Source organism: Dryobates pubescens, chromosome Z, assembly GCF_014839835.1.
Source record: "Dryobates pubescens isolate bDryPub1 chromosome Z, bDryPub1.pri, whole genome shotgun sequence".
Classification (NCBI taxonomy): Eukaryota; Metazoa; Chordata; class Aves; order Piciformes; family Picidae; genus Dryobates; species Dryobates pubescens.
The window spans coordinates 78,527,218-78,543,184 of record NC_071657.1 but is presented as its reverse complement, the minus strand read 5'-3'; the positions used below and the strand labels follow the sequence as shown (position 1 = coordinate 78,543,184).

Here is a 15,967-nt window from a genome sequence, read left to right as displayed (position 1 = left end):
GATGGGTGGATGTCTGGCACCCAGACCATGTGCTGCTGGAGAGCCTGGAAACCCTTGGGGACCCTTCCTGGGCACTCAGTGTCTACAGCCCAGCAGAGGCCCTCTCTGAGTAGCCCTCTCCCCACCCTGGGAGCTGAAGGGCTGCAGGGTCAGTGCCAGCCCTGCTGGTGTCTCACAGAGTTGTCTTCACCTCCTCTTGGTGCCTGAGGCTTTGTTTCCTTAGGCTGCCCAAGAAACCCAAACCCCTTCAGGAAAGGACTCCTGAGGGGTGGCTTCAGCCACTTCATTAATGACTGACCACCCATGGAGCCCTTCCTGAGGGAGGAAGGGAAGCCAGCAGAGCTTCCTCTGAGGCCTCAAGCCCAATGATCTCCTCTCTCTGTCTCTCTGCCTCAGGGAGTGAGTTTTCTGGGAGCCCTTACAGCCACCCGCAGTACTCCACCTACAATGACTCCTGGAGGTTCCCCAACCCTGGACTCCTGGGTAAGTTGCCATGCCCACCTCAGGGCCAAGCTGTGCCTTCTTTGCCACCCACCAGTGACCACCCCACCCCGCTGGGGTGGGCAGGAGGCATGCCATGCTGTGGTCCTCATGCAGGACTGGAGGTCTGCAGAGGTCTTGCAGGGGTGAGACCTGCCCTGCTGAGACCTCACCTGGAAGACTGCAGCCAGCTCTGGGCTCCCCAGCTCAGGAGGGACAGGGAGCTGCTGCACAGAGCCCAAGGGAGGGCTACAAGGATGAGGAAGGGCCTGCAGCACTGCCTGGGGAGCAGAGGCTGAGAGCCCTGGGGCTGTTCAGTCTGCAGAGGAGAAGGCTGAGAGGGATCTGATCAATGTCTCTCAAGAGCTGAGGGCTGGGGGTCAGGAGGCAGGGGACAGGCTCTGCTCAGCTGCAGCCTGCCAGAGGCCAAGGGGCAGTGGATGGCAACTGCAGCCCAGGAGGTTCCAGCTCCAGAGGAGGAGGAAGTTCTGCAGTGGGAGGCTGCCAGAGCCCTGGAGCAGGCTGCCCAGAGAGGTTGTGGAGTCTCCTTCTGTGGAGCCTTTGCAGCCCTGTCTGGATGTGTTCCTGTGTGACCTGTGCTGGATTCTCTGCTCCTGCTCTGGCAGGGGCTTGCACTGGGAGATCTCCAGAGGTCCCTTCCAACCCCTGACATCCTCTGAGCCTCTGATCCTGTGAGGTACTGTTGGTTTGCTTCACCAGCCAGCAGCACCATGCCCAAACCCTTTGCCTGCCCACCTCTGCCCCACAAAAATCCTTCTGGAGGCAGGAGGTGTTGCCAGGAGGCAGGATCTGTGCCCCCCTTTTTTTAAGGGCAAAGACCCTTGCTCAGACCAAACTCTGGGTGCCAACCTTGCTTAGAGCCAGCCATCAGCACTCTCTCTGTCCCCCTCACTGTGGTTCCTTTCTTCTTCATGGTCTTTGCTTTCTTTCCTGCCCCAGCACTGGGTTTCATAGGCCCGCAGAAAGGTTTGGGTCAGAAGAGATCTTAAAGATCACCCAGTTCCAACCCCCCCTCCTTGCCATGAGCAGACAGGACTCATCCTCCTCCAATTAACTCCCTGGGCTGAGGAGGAGGAGCTGCAGCAGCAGCCCCACGGGGGAGCTGGGAGCAGAGAGGCTGTGATTGATAGAACCACAGAATGGGTTGGGTTGGATGGGACCTTGAAGGTCACTTAGTTCCAACACCCCTGCCATGGGCTAACCTGGTGACCTTCAAGCCCCAGGCTGCTCAAGCCTTCATCCAACCCCATCCCCTCCAGGGAGTGTGGCACCTCCCTGGGCAACCTGTTCCAGTCTGTCCCCAAGAATTTCTCCCTCACCTCCAGCCTCAGGCTTCCCCCTGCCCTTCCCCAGCACACCCTGACCACGTCTGTGTGCTTGCCCAACCCATCCCTCCTTGCTGGGCACCACTGTGCCCATGCAGCCTTGCCACCCTGCGCCCTCCTCACCCATCCTCCCTCCTTGCCAGATCCTGGTGTGAAGGATAAACCCAGTCCCCCATTTTTCCCTTTCCACACCACTTGTCAAGAGCTGCCCTGCTCTGACCTTATGTACCATGCAGCACGCAGTAATTAGAAGCCTTCCCTGCTTAATTTGCATGGATGAGGTAAGTAAAACACCAATTAATTGTCATCCCTCCGTGCAGGAGGAGGGGGCCTTGGAGAATTCCAGATTTATGGATGACAGGGCTGCTGCTGGTGACCTCCAGCAGCAAAAAAACCCCCACCCCCACAGCCCCAAAACAGCCTGCATTTTTACCATACTTCCCCTTTTAAAGTTGTTATTATTATTATTATTGTTTTATCTTTTTCCTTTTTCTCCTATTCTTTTCTTTCTCCCCATCCCCATCATGGAGCCACCCAGGCTGTATCCATCACGGCTGCCCTCCTCACCCACCCCTTCCCCGTGGGGAAGCTGCCGGCCGCTGCCGCCTCCTCCTCTTCCTTCTCCTCCTCCCATTCCTCCTCCTCCTTCTTCCTCCTCCCATCCCTCCTCCTCTTCCTTCTCCTCCTCCCATTCCTCCTCCTCCTCTTCCTCCTCTTCCTCCTCCTCTTCCTCCTCCTTCTCCTCCTTCTCCTCCTCCTTCTCCCATTTCTCCTCCTCATCCTTCTCCTCCCATTCCTCCTCCTCTTCCCCCTCTTTTTCTTCCTTCTCCTTCTCATTCTCTTCTTCATCCTCCTTCTCCTTCTCCTTCTCCTTCTCCTTCTCCTTCTCCTTCTCCTTCTCCTTCTCCTTCTCCTCCTCCTCCTCCTCCTCCTTCTCCTTCTCCTCCTCCTTCTCCTTCTCCTTCTCCTTCTCCTTCTCCTTCTCCTTCTCCTTCCCCTTCCCCTTCCCCTTCCCCTTCCCCTTCCCCTTCCCCTTCCCCTTCCCCTTCCCCTTCCCCTTCCCCTTCCCCTTCCCCTTCCCCTTCCTTCCCCTTCCCCTTCCCCTCCTCCTCCTCCTCCTCCTCCTCCTCCTCCTCCTCCTCCTCCTCCTCCTCCTCCTTCTCCTCCTCCTTTCTGCTCCTCCCGTGCCTGGCCGCCGCTGTCTGTTGGCCCTGCCCCACAGGCCAGCAGGCGGCAGGGTGGATATGGATGGGCAGAGATGCTCGATGCGTTGCCATGGCCACAGCCCGAAGGGGGCTTCGGCTCGGCTGTGCCGGGAGGGAGGCTCCAAGGCGGCGGCGAGAGGGGCGCCGCGGGGTCCCTTCATCCCCAGCTCCTCTGCAGCTGCGGTGGAAGCAGGAGGGATGCCGGAGCCCAGCCCTGCTGCATGGGGCAGGTCTGGGAGGCAGGGTTTGAGGACATACAGAGGGATGGAGAACTTCCCCTGTGGAGAGGGGTTGGGGCTGTGCAGCTGGAGAAGAGAAGGCTCCAGGGAGACCTCAGAGCAGCCTCCCAGGACCTCCAAGGGGCTCCAGGAGAGATGGGGAGGGACTTGGGACAAGGGCTGGGAGTGCCAGGACCAGGGACAATGGCTTGGAGCTGGGAGAAGGGAGACTGAGAGTGGAGAGGAGGAAGAAATTGTTGGCAGTGAGGGTGGGGAGAGCCTGGCACAGGTTGCCCAGGGAGGCTGTGGCTGCCTCCTCCCTGGAGGTGTTTGAGGCCAGGCTGGATGAGGCCTTGAGCAACCTGGGCTGGTGGGAGGTTGGAGCTGGCAGGGCTTGGAGATGGATGAGCCTTGAGGTCCTTTCCAACTCAACCCATTCTGTGACTCTCTGGTCTTCAAATGCAAATTAGCCTCCATCCCCAACCAGGTTATTTTGAAAGATGGCAGCAGGAAGATGCCACCCTGGAGCCTGGCATCTCTGTGTGATGGAGATGCCACCCCAAAGAGGCACAAGGCAGAGGGAGGGCAGCAGGCTGGGGTCGTGCTCCATGCTCTTGCAGCTCCCCTCAGATGCTGCCACCCCTGCAGCTTGCTGCTTGCCTCTGTCTTCATGTCAGGTGGCAGCCCCAGTTCAGGGCCCAGCACCCCTGAGTCCATGACTCCATCTCCCTGTGAATTTTCCTTGCAAACCAGAAAAAACCTGGCCTGGTATCAAAGGCAGATGAAAACCCAACCCTACCCTGCCCATGGTGAAAGCAGCCCTGAGGAACAGGACTTGGGGGTGCTGGTGGGGGAGAAGCTGCCAGGAGCAGGCAGTGTGAGCTTGCAGCACAGAAGGCCAAGGGCAGCCTGGGCTGCATCCACAGCAGCACTGCCAGCAGAGCCTGAGAGGTGATTCTGACACTTGGCTCTGCTCAGACCTCCCCTGGAGTGCTCTGTGCAGGTCTGGAGCCCTCAGCACAGGAAGGACCTGGAGCTGATGGAGAGGCTCCAGAGGAGGCCATGAAAATGATCAGGGGCTTGGAGCAGCTCTGCTACCAGGCCAGGCTGAGGGAGCTGGGGGTGGTCAGCCTGGAGGGGAGGAGGCTCCAGGGAGACCTAACAGCAGCCTGCCAGTACCTGAAGGGGCTACAGGAAGGCTGCAGAGAGACAGCTTGCAAAGGCCTGCAGGGACAGGAACAGGGACAATGGCTCTGGCAGAGCAGATCTAGACTGGATGTGAGGAACAAGTTCTGTACCATGAGGTTGCCCAGGGAGGTGTTTGAGGCTCCTTCCCTGGAAATACTCAAGGTGAGACTGGGCAGGACCCAGATTTAGTTGGGGATGTCTCTGCTGACTGCAGGAAACTTGGACTGGATGGGCTTTGGAGATCCCTTTCTGCCTGGCCCATTCCATGACCCCAGCAGCAGCAGGTTGTGCCCACAATCTACTCAGCATGGTTGGGGCTGGAAAAGACCTCTGGAGATCACCCAGTCCAACCCCCCTGCTCAGCAGAGTCACCTAGTACCGAGCTGGGAGCAGTGGGGAGAGCCCTCAGGCTGTGCTGCCATCCAGCCAGAGCTGGGCAGGCTGCAGAGCTGGGTGGACAGAAAGGGAATGAAAGCCAAGAAGGGCAAGGGCAGAGTCTGGCAGCTGGGAGAGAACAGCCCCAGGGAGCAGGAGAGGTTGGGGACTGAGCACAGCAAGCTGTGGCCATGGCACTTGGGGCCATGGTGGGGTTGGGTTGATGTTGCACTGGATGATGCCAGAGGCCTTTTCCAGCCTTGATGATTCAAGCTGTAGGCTGCAGGTCACAGAGTCCCAGCAGGTTGTGGCTTGCAAGGGACCTCTGGACATCATCCAGTCTGGACTGGGTCTGGACAGGGGCACCCAGAGAAGGCTGCACAGGGGCTGGACACATCTCTTGTACCCTGCAGAGATTCTGCCCATCCACAATTCTGCCTTCATCCCTGATCCCACCCTGCCTTCTCCCATTAACCCCCACTGGACCCTTCAGGGCAGGCAGGGATCTGTGCAGATCCTTTAACATCCTGCTCCAAGCCTCCCTGCACAGCCAGAAAACTCCTGTGATGAGGCTGAGCACAGGAGGTTAGTTGGAGCCATGTCCAGGATGGTTCTGCTCTCCTCAGGAGCTACGTGAGTGCAGTCAGGGGTTGTCCCCTGGGAGCCTTGGCACAGTTAATCAGGACTGGGACATGAGCTGACACCCTCTGCTCTGGCTTTCTGAGATGCAAACAGGACTCACCCACCCCCAGTTAACTCCCTGGGCTGAGGAGGAGGAGCTGCAGCAGCGACCCCAGAGAGGAGCTGGGAGCAGAGAGGCTGTGACTGATAGAACCACAGAATGGGTTGGGTTGGAAGGGACCTCAAACCTCATCCAGTTCCACCCCCCTGCCATGGGCTTTCCAAGGTGATCTTCAAGCCCAGCTTGCTCAGGGCCTCATCCAGCCTGCCCCTGACCACCTCTAGGGATGGGACACCCAGTGCTGGGATGAAGGGAGCAGCTTGGCCATCAGTTACTGTCCTTGGTGGAAAAGCTCAGAGAGAAAAAAAACCAACAGAGGTTCATAGATTCATGGAATGGTTTGGGTTGGACCTGAAAGAGCATCTAGTGACAAGCCCCTGCCATGGGCAGGGACACCTCCCACCAGCCCAGGCTGCTCAAGGCCTCATCCAGCCTGGCGCTCAGCACCTCCAGGGAGGAGGCAGCCACAGCCTCCCTGGGCAACCTCTGCCAGTGCCTCACTGGAAAGAATTTCTTCCCCATCTCCAGTCTCCATATGCCCTCTCCCAGCTCCAAGCCATTGTCCCTTGTCCTGGCACTCCCAGCCCTTCCCTGCTTTCTTGTTGACCCCTCCTGATCTGCAGAGGAGGAGGCAGGAAGGGTTGAAAAATGGTCCTTGGGAGAACAAAGAGATCAGGAACAAAGGGAGGTGAGGATGATGAGAAGGCTTTGGTCTTCATCCCAGGAGTGTGAAGTGTCACCAGGGGGAGGCAGGACCATGCTCCTCAACCTGTGAGCAGGAGGAGAAAGTTGTTTGGTGTGAGGGTGCTGGAGGCCTGGAGCAGGCTGCCCAGAGAGGTTGTGGAGTCTCCTGGTGTGGAGAGCTTCCAACCCCCCCAGGATGTGCTCCTGTGTGCCCTGCCCTGGGTGCCCCTGCTCCTGCAGGGGTCTTGGGCTGGATGATCTCCAGAGGTCCCTTCCAACCTCTCCCATGCTGTGATTCTGTGCTCCTCTTGGTGTGCAGGTGGTGGGAAGCAGATGCCTGTCCCCAGCACAGCACTGGCTGCTCCTCATCAGTCCTCTGTCTGCTCTGACCTTGTGCTGCTGCTCCTCAGTCCTCTGCCCCTGCCCCAGCTGCTGTGGGAGCTGATGCAGGTGGATGGCTGTGCTCCTTCCACTGTGTTGTGGTGCCACAGGTAGGGCCCCAAGGCTCCTGGGGAAGTGGAGACAACCCAGGGGCAGTCCTGCATCAGCTGACTGAGGCCAGAGGGGTGAGGTTCACCAAGGCTCTCAGCCTTTCCTCCTCCCAGAGATGCTCCAGGCCACCCAGCATCTTGGTAACAGTACAGCACAGGACCAGAGTACATTAGAGGATGGAAGGAACCTCCAGAGATCATCCAGCCCAGCCCCCTTGCCAGAGCAGGGGCACCCAGGGCAGTCTGCACAGGGGGTTGGAAAGTGTCCAGAGAACGAGACTCCAAAACCTCTCTGGGCAGCCTGCTGCAGGCCTCCAGCACCCTCTCCACTTTCTCCTACTACTCAGGTGGAACCTTCTCTGTTCCAGTTTGTGTCCATTGCTGTTTATCACTGAGGACCACCCAAAAGAGCTTGGCCCCCTCCACCTGACCCCCAGCCCTCAGCTCTTGACAGACATTGATCAGATCCCTCTCAGCCTTCTCCTCTCCAGGCTAAACAGCCCCAGGGCTCTCAGTCTCTCTCCACAGGGCAGATGCTCAAGGCCCCAGATCCTCCTCCTGCCTCTGCTTGGACTCTCTCCAGCAGGTCTCTGTCTCTGGAACTGGGGAGCCCAGAGCTGGACACAGGCTTCCAGGGGTGGTCTCAGCAGGGCAGAGCAGAAGGGGAGCAGAACCTCCCCAGCCCTGCTGGCCACACTTTGCTTGCTGCCCCCCAGGACCCCATTGGCTCTCTTGGCCACAAGGGCCCTTTGCTGTGCCATGCAGAACTTGCTGCCCAGCAGCACCCCAAGGGCTTTCTGCGTGGAGCTGCTCTGCAGCAGGGCAGCCCCAGCCTGTCCTGGTGCCTGCTGTGATTCCTCCCCAGATGCAGGCTCTGCAGAGGGCCCTGGGCAGGCTGCATCCATGGGCTGAGGCCAATGGGATGAGGTTGAACAAGGCCAAGGGCTGGGACCTGCCCCTGGGGCACAACCACCCCAGGAAGGCTGCAGGCTGGGGGCAGAGTGTCTGGGAAGGGACAGGGCTCAGTCCATCAGTGCTGGCAGGTCCTGGCGCTTGTTGGCAAGAGGCCAGCTCAGCACCTGGGTGCCAAGAGAGCAGCACCACCTTCTGATGAAGAGAAGGGGCTCAGCTCTGTGCTGCTCTGCTGCAGTAAGGCCCTCACCAGCTTTCTTCCTTGCATTCAGCTTGGTGCTCATCCTGGTGGGCTCTGTTGGATGTGGGGGGTGCCCCTGGTGCCAGCCTGGCTGGGTGGGTGAGCAGGGCTTGGAGCCTATCCACCAGGGTTAGATTCCATCTCCTGAAGGTGCTGAGGAAAGGTGAGAGGAGAAGCAGGCACCAGGAATGGTGGTGTGAGGTGAGGGTGTCATGGATGAGAAGAGGGAAAGGACCCCAAGGGTGGGCAGGGCCCTGCTGGACGTGGGCATGGTGCCAGGAGGAAGTGTGACTGCTGTGAGCTGTGATGCTCTCATCTCCCTCCTGGAGGACCTGGGGCTCTGATTCCCCTGCTGAAAGCTGAGCTGCAAAAACCTAAACCCAAGAGGAGTGTGGAGCCTTGGGAAGGCACCAGGGAGCCACTGGGCTTTGGTCTCTGTGCTGAGTCAGAACAGCCAGGGAGGAGGAGCAGAGGTGAAGGCACTGACCCCAGAAAGGCCTCATTTTACCCCCAAACCTCCAGAGCTGCTGCCTCCACCCCTGGTGGTACCCACAGGATGCTCTGTGGGCCAGGAGGGAATTCTTTGGTGATTCTGGATCCCTTCCCTGGATTTTCAACACCTCTGCCTGAGCAAGGGGTGCCAGCAGGAATCAGGTCTGTAGAGATTGTGGTGCCAGGAGGAACCAGGGCTGTGGTGGTGGTGGTGATGGCTGGAGGCTGGGCACCACCCCCCATCCCCAGCTCCCCAGTGCCCTCCTGATGCTGCAGTAGGTGAGGGCAGCAGTCCCACCCCACTCTTCCCGGGCCTCTGAGGTCTTTTTCCCCTGAGCTGCTGCCCAGGAGGATGATCCCCAGGGGACACCCAGGTCATGAGGAGGTGTGGGCTGTCCCAGCAGGCATCCCCTGGAGTGCAGCACCAGGGCCAGCTGTGGAAGAGGGAGTGGAAATCCTCAGCTGTTGTGGCACCATCTGGAGCTGCTCTTTGGAACCAAAGGTCCATAGCTCTGAAGAGACCTCTAAGAAATCTGGGGACAGGCTTTTGAGCAGGGCCTGCTGTGCCAGGACAAGGGGGGAATGGCCACAGCAGGGCTGGCAGGGCTGGAAGCCCTCTGCTGTGAGGCCAGGCTGGGAGGCTTGGGGCTGTGCAGCCTGGAGAGGAGAAGGCTCCAGGGACAGCTTCTGGTGGCCTTGCAGTGCCTAAAGGCTGAGCAGAAAGCTGGGGACAGACTTTTTCTCAGGGCCTCTTGTGCCAGGACAAGGCAAGAGGGAGACTGAGAGTGGAGAGAAGGGAGAAATAGGTGGGGAGAGCCTGGCCCAGGGTGTCCATAAGAGAGGTGGGAGCTGCCCCCAGGTAGCCTACTGCTAGCAGCAAGGCAAAGCAATGGCAGCACCCTTGGGTCCAGTCCTGTTCAGCACATTCAGGAGTGACCTGGAGGCTGGGACAGAGTGGCCCCTTGGCAGGTTGGGTGATGACACCCAGGTGTGAGCAGTGGCTGAGAACCCCTCAGGCTGTGCTGCCATCCATCCTGGGCAGGTAGAGAGGTGGGGGAGAGGAGAACCTCATGAGGTTCAAGCAGGGCAAGGGCAGGATCCTGCCCCTGGGGAGGAACAACCTCCTGCAGCAGGACAGCTGAGGGGGGACCTGCTGGGAAGCAGCTCCAAGGAGAAGGACCTGGGAGTGCTGGGGGGCAGCAAGTTCCCAGGAGCCAGCAATGTGCCCTGGTGGACAAGAAGGGTCTCCCATTCTGCATGGAGTGTGGCCAGCAGGACAAGGGAGGTTGCCCTTCCCCTCTGCTCTGCCCTGGTGAGGCCACATCTGAAGTTCTGGACTCCCCAGATCAGTGCAGACAGAGAACTGCTGGAGAGAGTCCAGGGGAGGCTGTTTGGTTTCCACCTCTCTGGGCTCCAGAGGCTTGAAAAAAGCACTGCTGGAAAACCAGCTGCCTGCAGACAGCACCTGGAAATGTGCCCTCTGCTCTGCCCTGGGGAGGCCACAGCTGGAGTCCTGGGGCCAGCCCTGGGCTCCCCAGTTCAATCCAGACAGGGAAGTGCTGGAGAGAGTCCAGGGGAGGCTGGGAAGCTGCTGAGGGTCCTGGAGCAGCTCTGTGAGCAGCAAAGGCTGAGAGCCCTGGGGCTGAGAGCCTGGAGCAGAGCAGCCCCAGAGGGGAGCTGAGCAATGCTCAGCAAGAGCTAAAGGAGCTGTGGGGGGCAAGAGGCTGGGGCCAGGCTCTGCTCAGTGGTGCCCAGGGACAGGCCAAGGGGCAGCAGCTGGCACCTGTCCATCATTCCTCAGACTCAGAATCAGCCAGGCTGGAAAAGACCTCAGAGATCATCAAGTCCAACCTATTAGCTATCACCCAAGACCTCTTGACTAACTCAACCATGGCACCAAGTGCCACATCCAATCCTTCTCTGAACACCTCCAGGGACGGTGACTCCACCACCTCCCTGGGCAGCACATTCCCATGGCAAACAACTCTTTCTGTGAAGAACCTTCTCATCACCTCAAGCCTAAACTGCCCCTGGCACAGCTTGAGACTGTGTCCTCTTGTTCTGGTGCTGGTTGCCTGGAAGAAGAGACCAACCCCCTCCTGGCTACAACCTCCCTTCAGGTAGTTGTAGAGAGCAATGAGGTCACCCCTGAGCCTCCTCTTCTCCAGGCTGAACAACCCCAGCTCCCTCAGCCTCTCCTTGTAGAGCTATGCTCCAGCCCCCTCTCCAGCCCTGTGCTCCAGACCCCTCCCCAGCCTTGCTGCCCTTCTCTGGACATGTTCAAGTATCTCAATGTCCTTCTTAAATGGAGGAGCCCAGGACTGGACGCAGTACTCAGTACTCTCCCTCATGTCACATCCTGGGCTGCATGCAGAGAAGTGTGGCCAGCAGGGCCAGGGAGGGGATTCTCCCCCTCTGCTCCACTCTGCTCAGACCCCACCTGCAGCTCTGGGTCCAGGTCTGGAGCCTCTGTTCCAGGGAGGGTCTGGAGGTGCTGGAAGGTGTCCAGAGAAGGGCCCCGAGGAGGAGCAGAGGGCTGGAGCTGCTCTGCCATGGAGACAGCCTGAGAGAGTTGGGGCTGTGCAGGCTGGAGAGGAGAAGGCTCCCAGGAGAGCTTCTTGTGGCCTTCCAGGATCTGCAGGGGGCTGCAGGAAAGCTGGGGAGGGACTTGTGAGGGTGCCAGGGAGTGCTGGGCCTGGGAGGGATGGAGCACAACTAGAAGTGGGGAGATTGAGCTTGGCTGTGAGGAAGAAGTTGTTGCCCATGAGGGTGGTGAGAGCCTGGCACAGGTTGCCCAGGGAGGTGGTGGAAGCCTCCTGCCTGGAGGTGTTTGCAGCCAGGCTGGAGGTGGCTGTGAGCAACCTGCTGTGGTGTGAGGTGTCCCTGCCCATGGCAGGGGGTTGGGACTGGGTGAGCCTTGAGGTCCCTTCCAGCCCTGACAGTTCTGTGCTTCTGTGACTCTATGCCCACCTCTCCCTTCCCTTGCAGGCTCTCCGTACTACTACAGCGCTGCAGCCCGCGGGGCAGCCCCACCAGCAGCTGCTGCTGCCTACGACCGGCACTGACGCCGGCCCCGGCCGCGGGCAGCGCCTGGCACCGCCGCGCCGGCCACGCTGCCAGGGACGGGGCAGAGCCCCCAGGAGGGGCCTTGCTCGATGGACATTGTGCTCTTCAGGCCGGGGGAGCTGACGGCCCCGGTGCTCTGGGACCTGGCCCCGCCGGCAGGTCTCTCAGACCAAGCCGAGGAAGGAGGCTCGGCGGTGGGCACCGCGCGGGCGCTCGGCGTCGTTCGCAGCTGGCTGCCTGCTGCTCCAACGGCCTGCGGCTGCCACGGCTGTATCTGGGGATAAGGAAGAGGTGTGGGCAGCCCCACAGGCGTGGGGCAGCTGCCCTCTTGCTGCACACTGAAACAGGCTGTGAGGCTCAAGGCAATTTAATTCTCTTCTGTTGCGTTGCTGTTTTCGTTTCCTTCTGGCGTGGGGCGAAGGGGAGGGAGGCTCAGCCTGCCACCCCCCACGGCCACTGTAAATACCCACGGGTTCGCGGGCAGCGGTGTCCCACCGGTGGGACCCCCACGGAGCACCTGGGGGTGTCCTCTGGAACTGGTGCACTGATTCAAAGAACTCTGAGAAGCTTTAAAGCGACTTTGACCCAGGCCACCGGCCGCCTGCCGGCTCGGTGTTCCTCCACGCCTGGCACCGCGCTGGCATCCAGGCAGCTGGAGGACGTGGGCAGAGCTGGTGTCAAGCACAGGGGCAGTGCCCTGACTTTGTGTTCCTTTGCCACTTCAATGAGCACTGAAACCAACTCTCTGGTTCCAAGCCACCCAGAGTCCTCTGAGGAGGAGCTCCCCAGTGACGGCTGGCACCTGGCAGTGTGTCTCAGGAGGCTGTGTGCTAACAGCCCAGCCAGGGGCACCCCTGGCAGCCAGGGGAGCGACACCACAGCCATGGGCTTGGCCAAACCCCACGCTGAGTGGGGGGTTGCCAGGCACAGGGGGGCAGGGGGCTGCAAGCATCCTCTGGGGCAAACTAGAATGTTTTGGGTCTGTGCTTTTCGATGCAGGCATCTCAGCTTCATGCCACTGCAGTCCAGATGTGTGCCAGGGAGCATCTTCCCTGCCTAATTCCATGCCTCTTCCCTCTGGCTCAGAGAGGAACCACTCACAGTGACATCTCCCTCGACCTGTGGCTTCCTGGGATAACCAAGAGTGGAGAGAGACTCCAAATGTTCTTTACTGTCAGGGTGGGGAGGCACTGGCACAGGTTGCCCAAGTGGAAGCTGTGGGCATCTCGCCCCTGGAAGTGTTTGAGGCCAGGCTGGATGAGGCCTTGAGCAACCTGGGCTGGTGGGAGGTGTCCCTGCACCACGGTGGGGGATTGGAACTGGATGAGCTTTGAGGTCCCTTCCAACCCTGGCAATTCTGTGACAAATGATCTGCTTGGCAGCTCCAACCACCACTGCCACTCGTGGAGACAGCAGCACTGCTGGTGCCACCCTGCAGCCTCCTCAGGCTGACGGGCAGCCAGCCTCGGCCATGTATGGGTGATCACCACCATCATCATCATCATCACCTCATCCTCTCCTCCTGAGGGCCCTGCAGAAGCTTCCTGACCCTGCTGAGATGGAGGTCAGGCTGCAGGCTCCTTGTCGCCAGCCCAGCTGCCTTCCTCCACCCAAGAGCAGTGCAGGCATTGCAGAGAGTTCCTGGTGGCCCTTACCTGTGGATGTCCCAAGGCTGCAGGAGGGTCCTTGGTGCTGAACCTCAGCTGGGGTCCCCTGGATAAGCAACCAAGCACAAATGCAAGCTTCCAGCTGCAGGAGCATTCTGACTTCACACCCTTCTGCTTCCCTCCTCCCCACCTCCTCCCCTGCTGTCCTTAGTGCCCAGTGGCACCTGGAGAAGCCTCCTCTCCTGCTCTGGGGGCATCCCCTCTCCCAGTGGAAATGCAACCAACTTCTCCAAGTCTCCAGGGCAGATGTCCTCACGAGCCAGGGAGGTGCCACCAGCTGGGTGACATTTCAGCCAGATGCTCACAGAGCCAAGGTCAGGGCTGCTGGCCAGTCACAGGCTCACACAGGATGTTGGGGGTTGGAAGAGACCTCTGAAGACCATCGAGTCCAAACTCCCCTGCAGACTGTGTCCCTCACCCAGAAGGAGGCTTCCCAGCGAGACCACTCCTGCTCTCCACCTCCAGCAGCCTGCTTTTAGCTGGAGACCAGCAGGGACACTTCACACAGGGAAGCTGCTGGAGCACTGCTTGGGTGTTGTCCCTTTCTTGAGCACCCTGGTGAGGACCTGCAAGGAGCATTTCTGTCCCAGGAGGATGATCTCATGGAGACTGCACACCACAGCCTGGCCCAGGGAGGCATGCTGTAAGCCCAGGCACCTCCTCTGTGAGCTGGGGAAGGGATGAGGACCACCAGGGCCTTGGCTGAATAGAACAGAGCTTGAGGGCTTTGCTGCAGACGGCGAGGGTGCAGTGATGGCTCTGCAGCAGGGCTGGCCTGAGCTGCACCAGTTACAGAGACACCACCCAGGCTGACCACCAAGGAGTCCGGGGAGGGAACAGCAGCTCCCACTGATGGCATGTGGGTCCCCCAGCCACCTTCACGCTGCCCTGCCAACCAGCTTCCTCTTCTGTTTCCAAGTGGCACAGCTGGTGTGACCTCTGCTGGCTCGGGTAACATGGAGAGGACCAACCACGAGACTTGGGCAGCCCTCATGTGGGTGAGATGGGCACCAGGAGGGGTAGGGTGGGCTCCTTTGGCCCAGAGGATGTGTGGATGCTGCTGGAGGAAGGGGCCTTGGCTGCTCAGAGCTGCCTGGCTAGAGGATTTCATCAGGACTCCGTGCAGCTGGCCCCCAGCCAGAGCCACCCTGCCAAGCACAGAGGGGAGCTCCACCTGGCCCTGCAGAAGGTCCTGGCTGGAGCCATGGAGGGGAAACACCAAAACCCCCACCCCTGCACGGGCCAGGTGGGCACCTGCACCCACCCCCCCTCACAAACCATGGCTGGCTGCTGTCCCCCTGAGCATCCAGGCCACAGCTCCTTCTGGGCAACTCCGCCTGGCTTCGAGGACACCTCACCTGCAGCTTGCCAACTGCTCTCCTCAGGAGCCTTGGACGTTCTCCCCATGGCCTTTGCTGAGGAAATCCTCAAGAAGCATCTCTGAGAGGCACCACCTGCTGAAGGTGGCCCTCTGGGGGTGGCACAGAGTCACCTTCTGCCATCTCCTCCTCCGTTTCACACAGGAGTCCCTGGGAGAGCTGGAACTGGAAGCAAGCAACCCCTTGGGGCTGCAAGGAGAGGAGAGAGCAGGACCAGGACGTGGGTTTGGGATGCTCTGCCTGCCCTTGGCTCAGGGGGGGACAGCCCCTAGGGCAGGTAGTCATTACTAGGCCCCTGCAGAGGTCAGCCTCCTGGGGTGGCTTCGGGCAGGTCCACCCCTGAGCTCCTCTAGGTGGCATGCATCCCAGCAGTGTGTGCTCCAGCAGGGAACCCTTCCTGTGCCAGCTGAGGAGTGAAGTGTGGGAGATGGAGAAGCCTTAAGACCACACCAACAAAACCAGGGTTACCTGAGCCGACTTGAAGAGACCCTCAGCTGAGCACTGTGAGAGTGGAGATGACTCCAAACCCCACGGGTGTGAAGTTTGGTTCAGGTCTGCATCCAGAGGGCGGAGGAGTTGGACAGCTCCAAGGGCTGCAGAGCTGGGAAGGTCTGAGGATATGGTCTGCAGACTGCCAGAAGCTTCAGGAACAAGCTCCAGGCCCTGGGACTCCTCCTGTTGACTGAGAGGTGCAGAGATGCCCACGCAGTGCTCTGATCCACCCGGGGACTGCTCAGGGCTTGAGGCGCTCGGGCAGGAGACGGCGAGGGAAGAAACACCTCCAGGGAAAGGACCAAAAATAAAAGGCAAAAGAGGGAAAGGAAGTGGGCTGGGAGGTGGCTTTGGAAGAAAGCTTCTCTGCCCAGTGAGGGATGGACCCTGGAGCTCACTGGGCCATCTATCAGCTCCCTGTGCCCAACCCTGCTTGGCGCCTGCTGGGGGCTCCCCGCGCTGGGTGCTGCTGCCGAGGGCCTGGGCTGCTGAGCTTGTGTCCCTTCCCTTCTTTTCTTTACTTTACCTAATTCTGCACATTCTTCAGCAAGAGGAGAGAGGAAGCCACATTATGGTGCTGCTCATTTCCAGACACCAGCTCCCACAGCTTCGGAGAGCCCAGAGTGAACTCAACTCCTGTGGTCACCACCAGCAGCTCTGTGGCTTTCACCGAGCATCCTCCCGGGGCCATGCCCTTGCCTGCAAGCCTCTGCCCATGCCCATGCCACCAGGAACATGGGAGGCCACAGGCAGCATGGCATTGAGCTGACCCACCCTGAGACTCTCTCCCAGCATATGCTGGGAAAACCTTTTTTCTTCTGGATTCACTGAGAAAATGACCTCGGAGGGCCAGCATCTCTTGGGCAGCCTGCCCAGCAGGGATGGTCCTGCATGGACGTTGTCAGGCAGAGCTGGGCATCTGGCAGCCACAGCCCCCAGCCATGGCCACCCCTTCTCCGTGCCAGTGGTGGCACAGGACTGGAAACACC

At 59.9% G+C, this 15,967-nt stretch overlaps 1 protein-coding gene across 2 annotated transcripts in view; it reads left to right on the top strand.

Annotated features, from left to right (window-relative positions):
- The window catches only part of PAX5 (paired box 5), a 142,761-nt gene extending 131,322 nt beyond the window's left edge, over positions 1 to 11,439 (top strand). For both annotated transcript variants that reach the window (XM_054178165.1, XM_054178166.1), the window contains exons 9-10: positions 397 to 483; positions 11,363 to 11,439. In XM_054178165.1, coding sequence (XP_054034140.1) covers positions 397 to 483; positions 11,363 to 11,439 — 164 coding nt within the window. The remainder of the gene's footprint in view (positions 1 to 396; positions 484 to 11,362) is intronic.
- Positions 11,440 to 15,967: the final 4,528 nt, after the last annotated feature.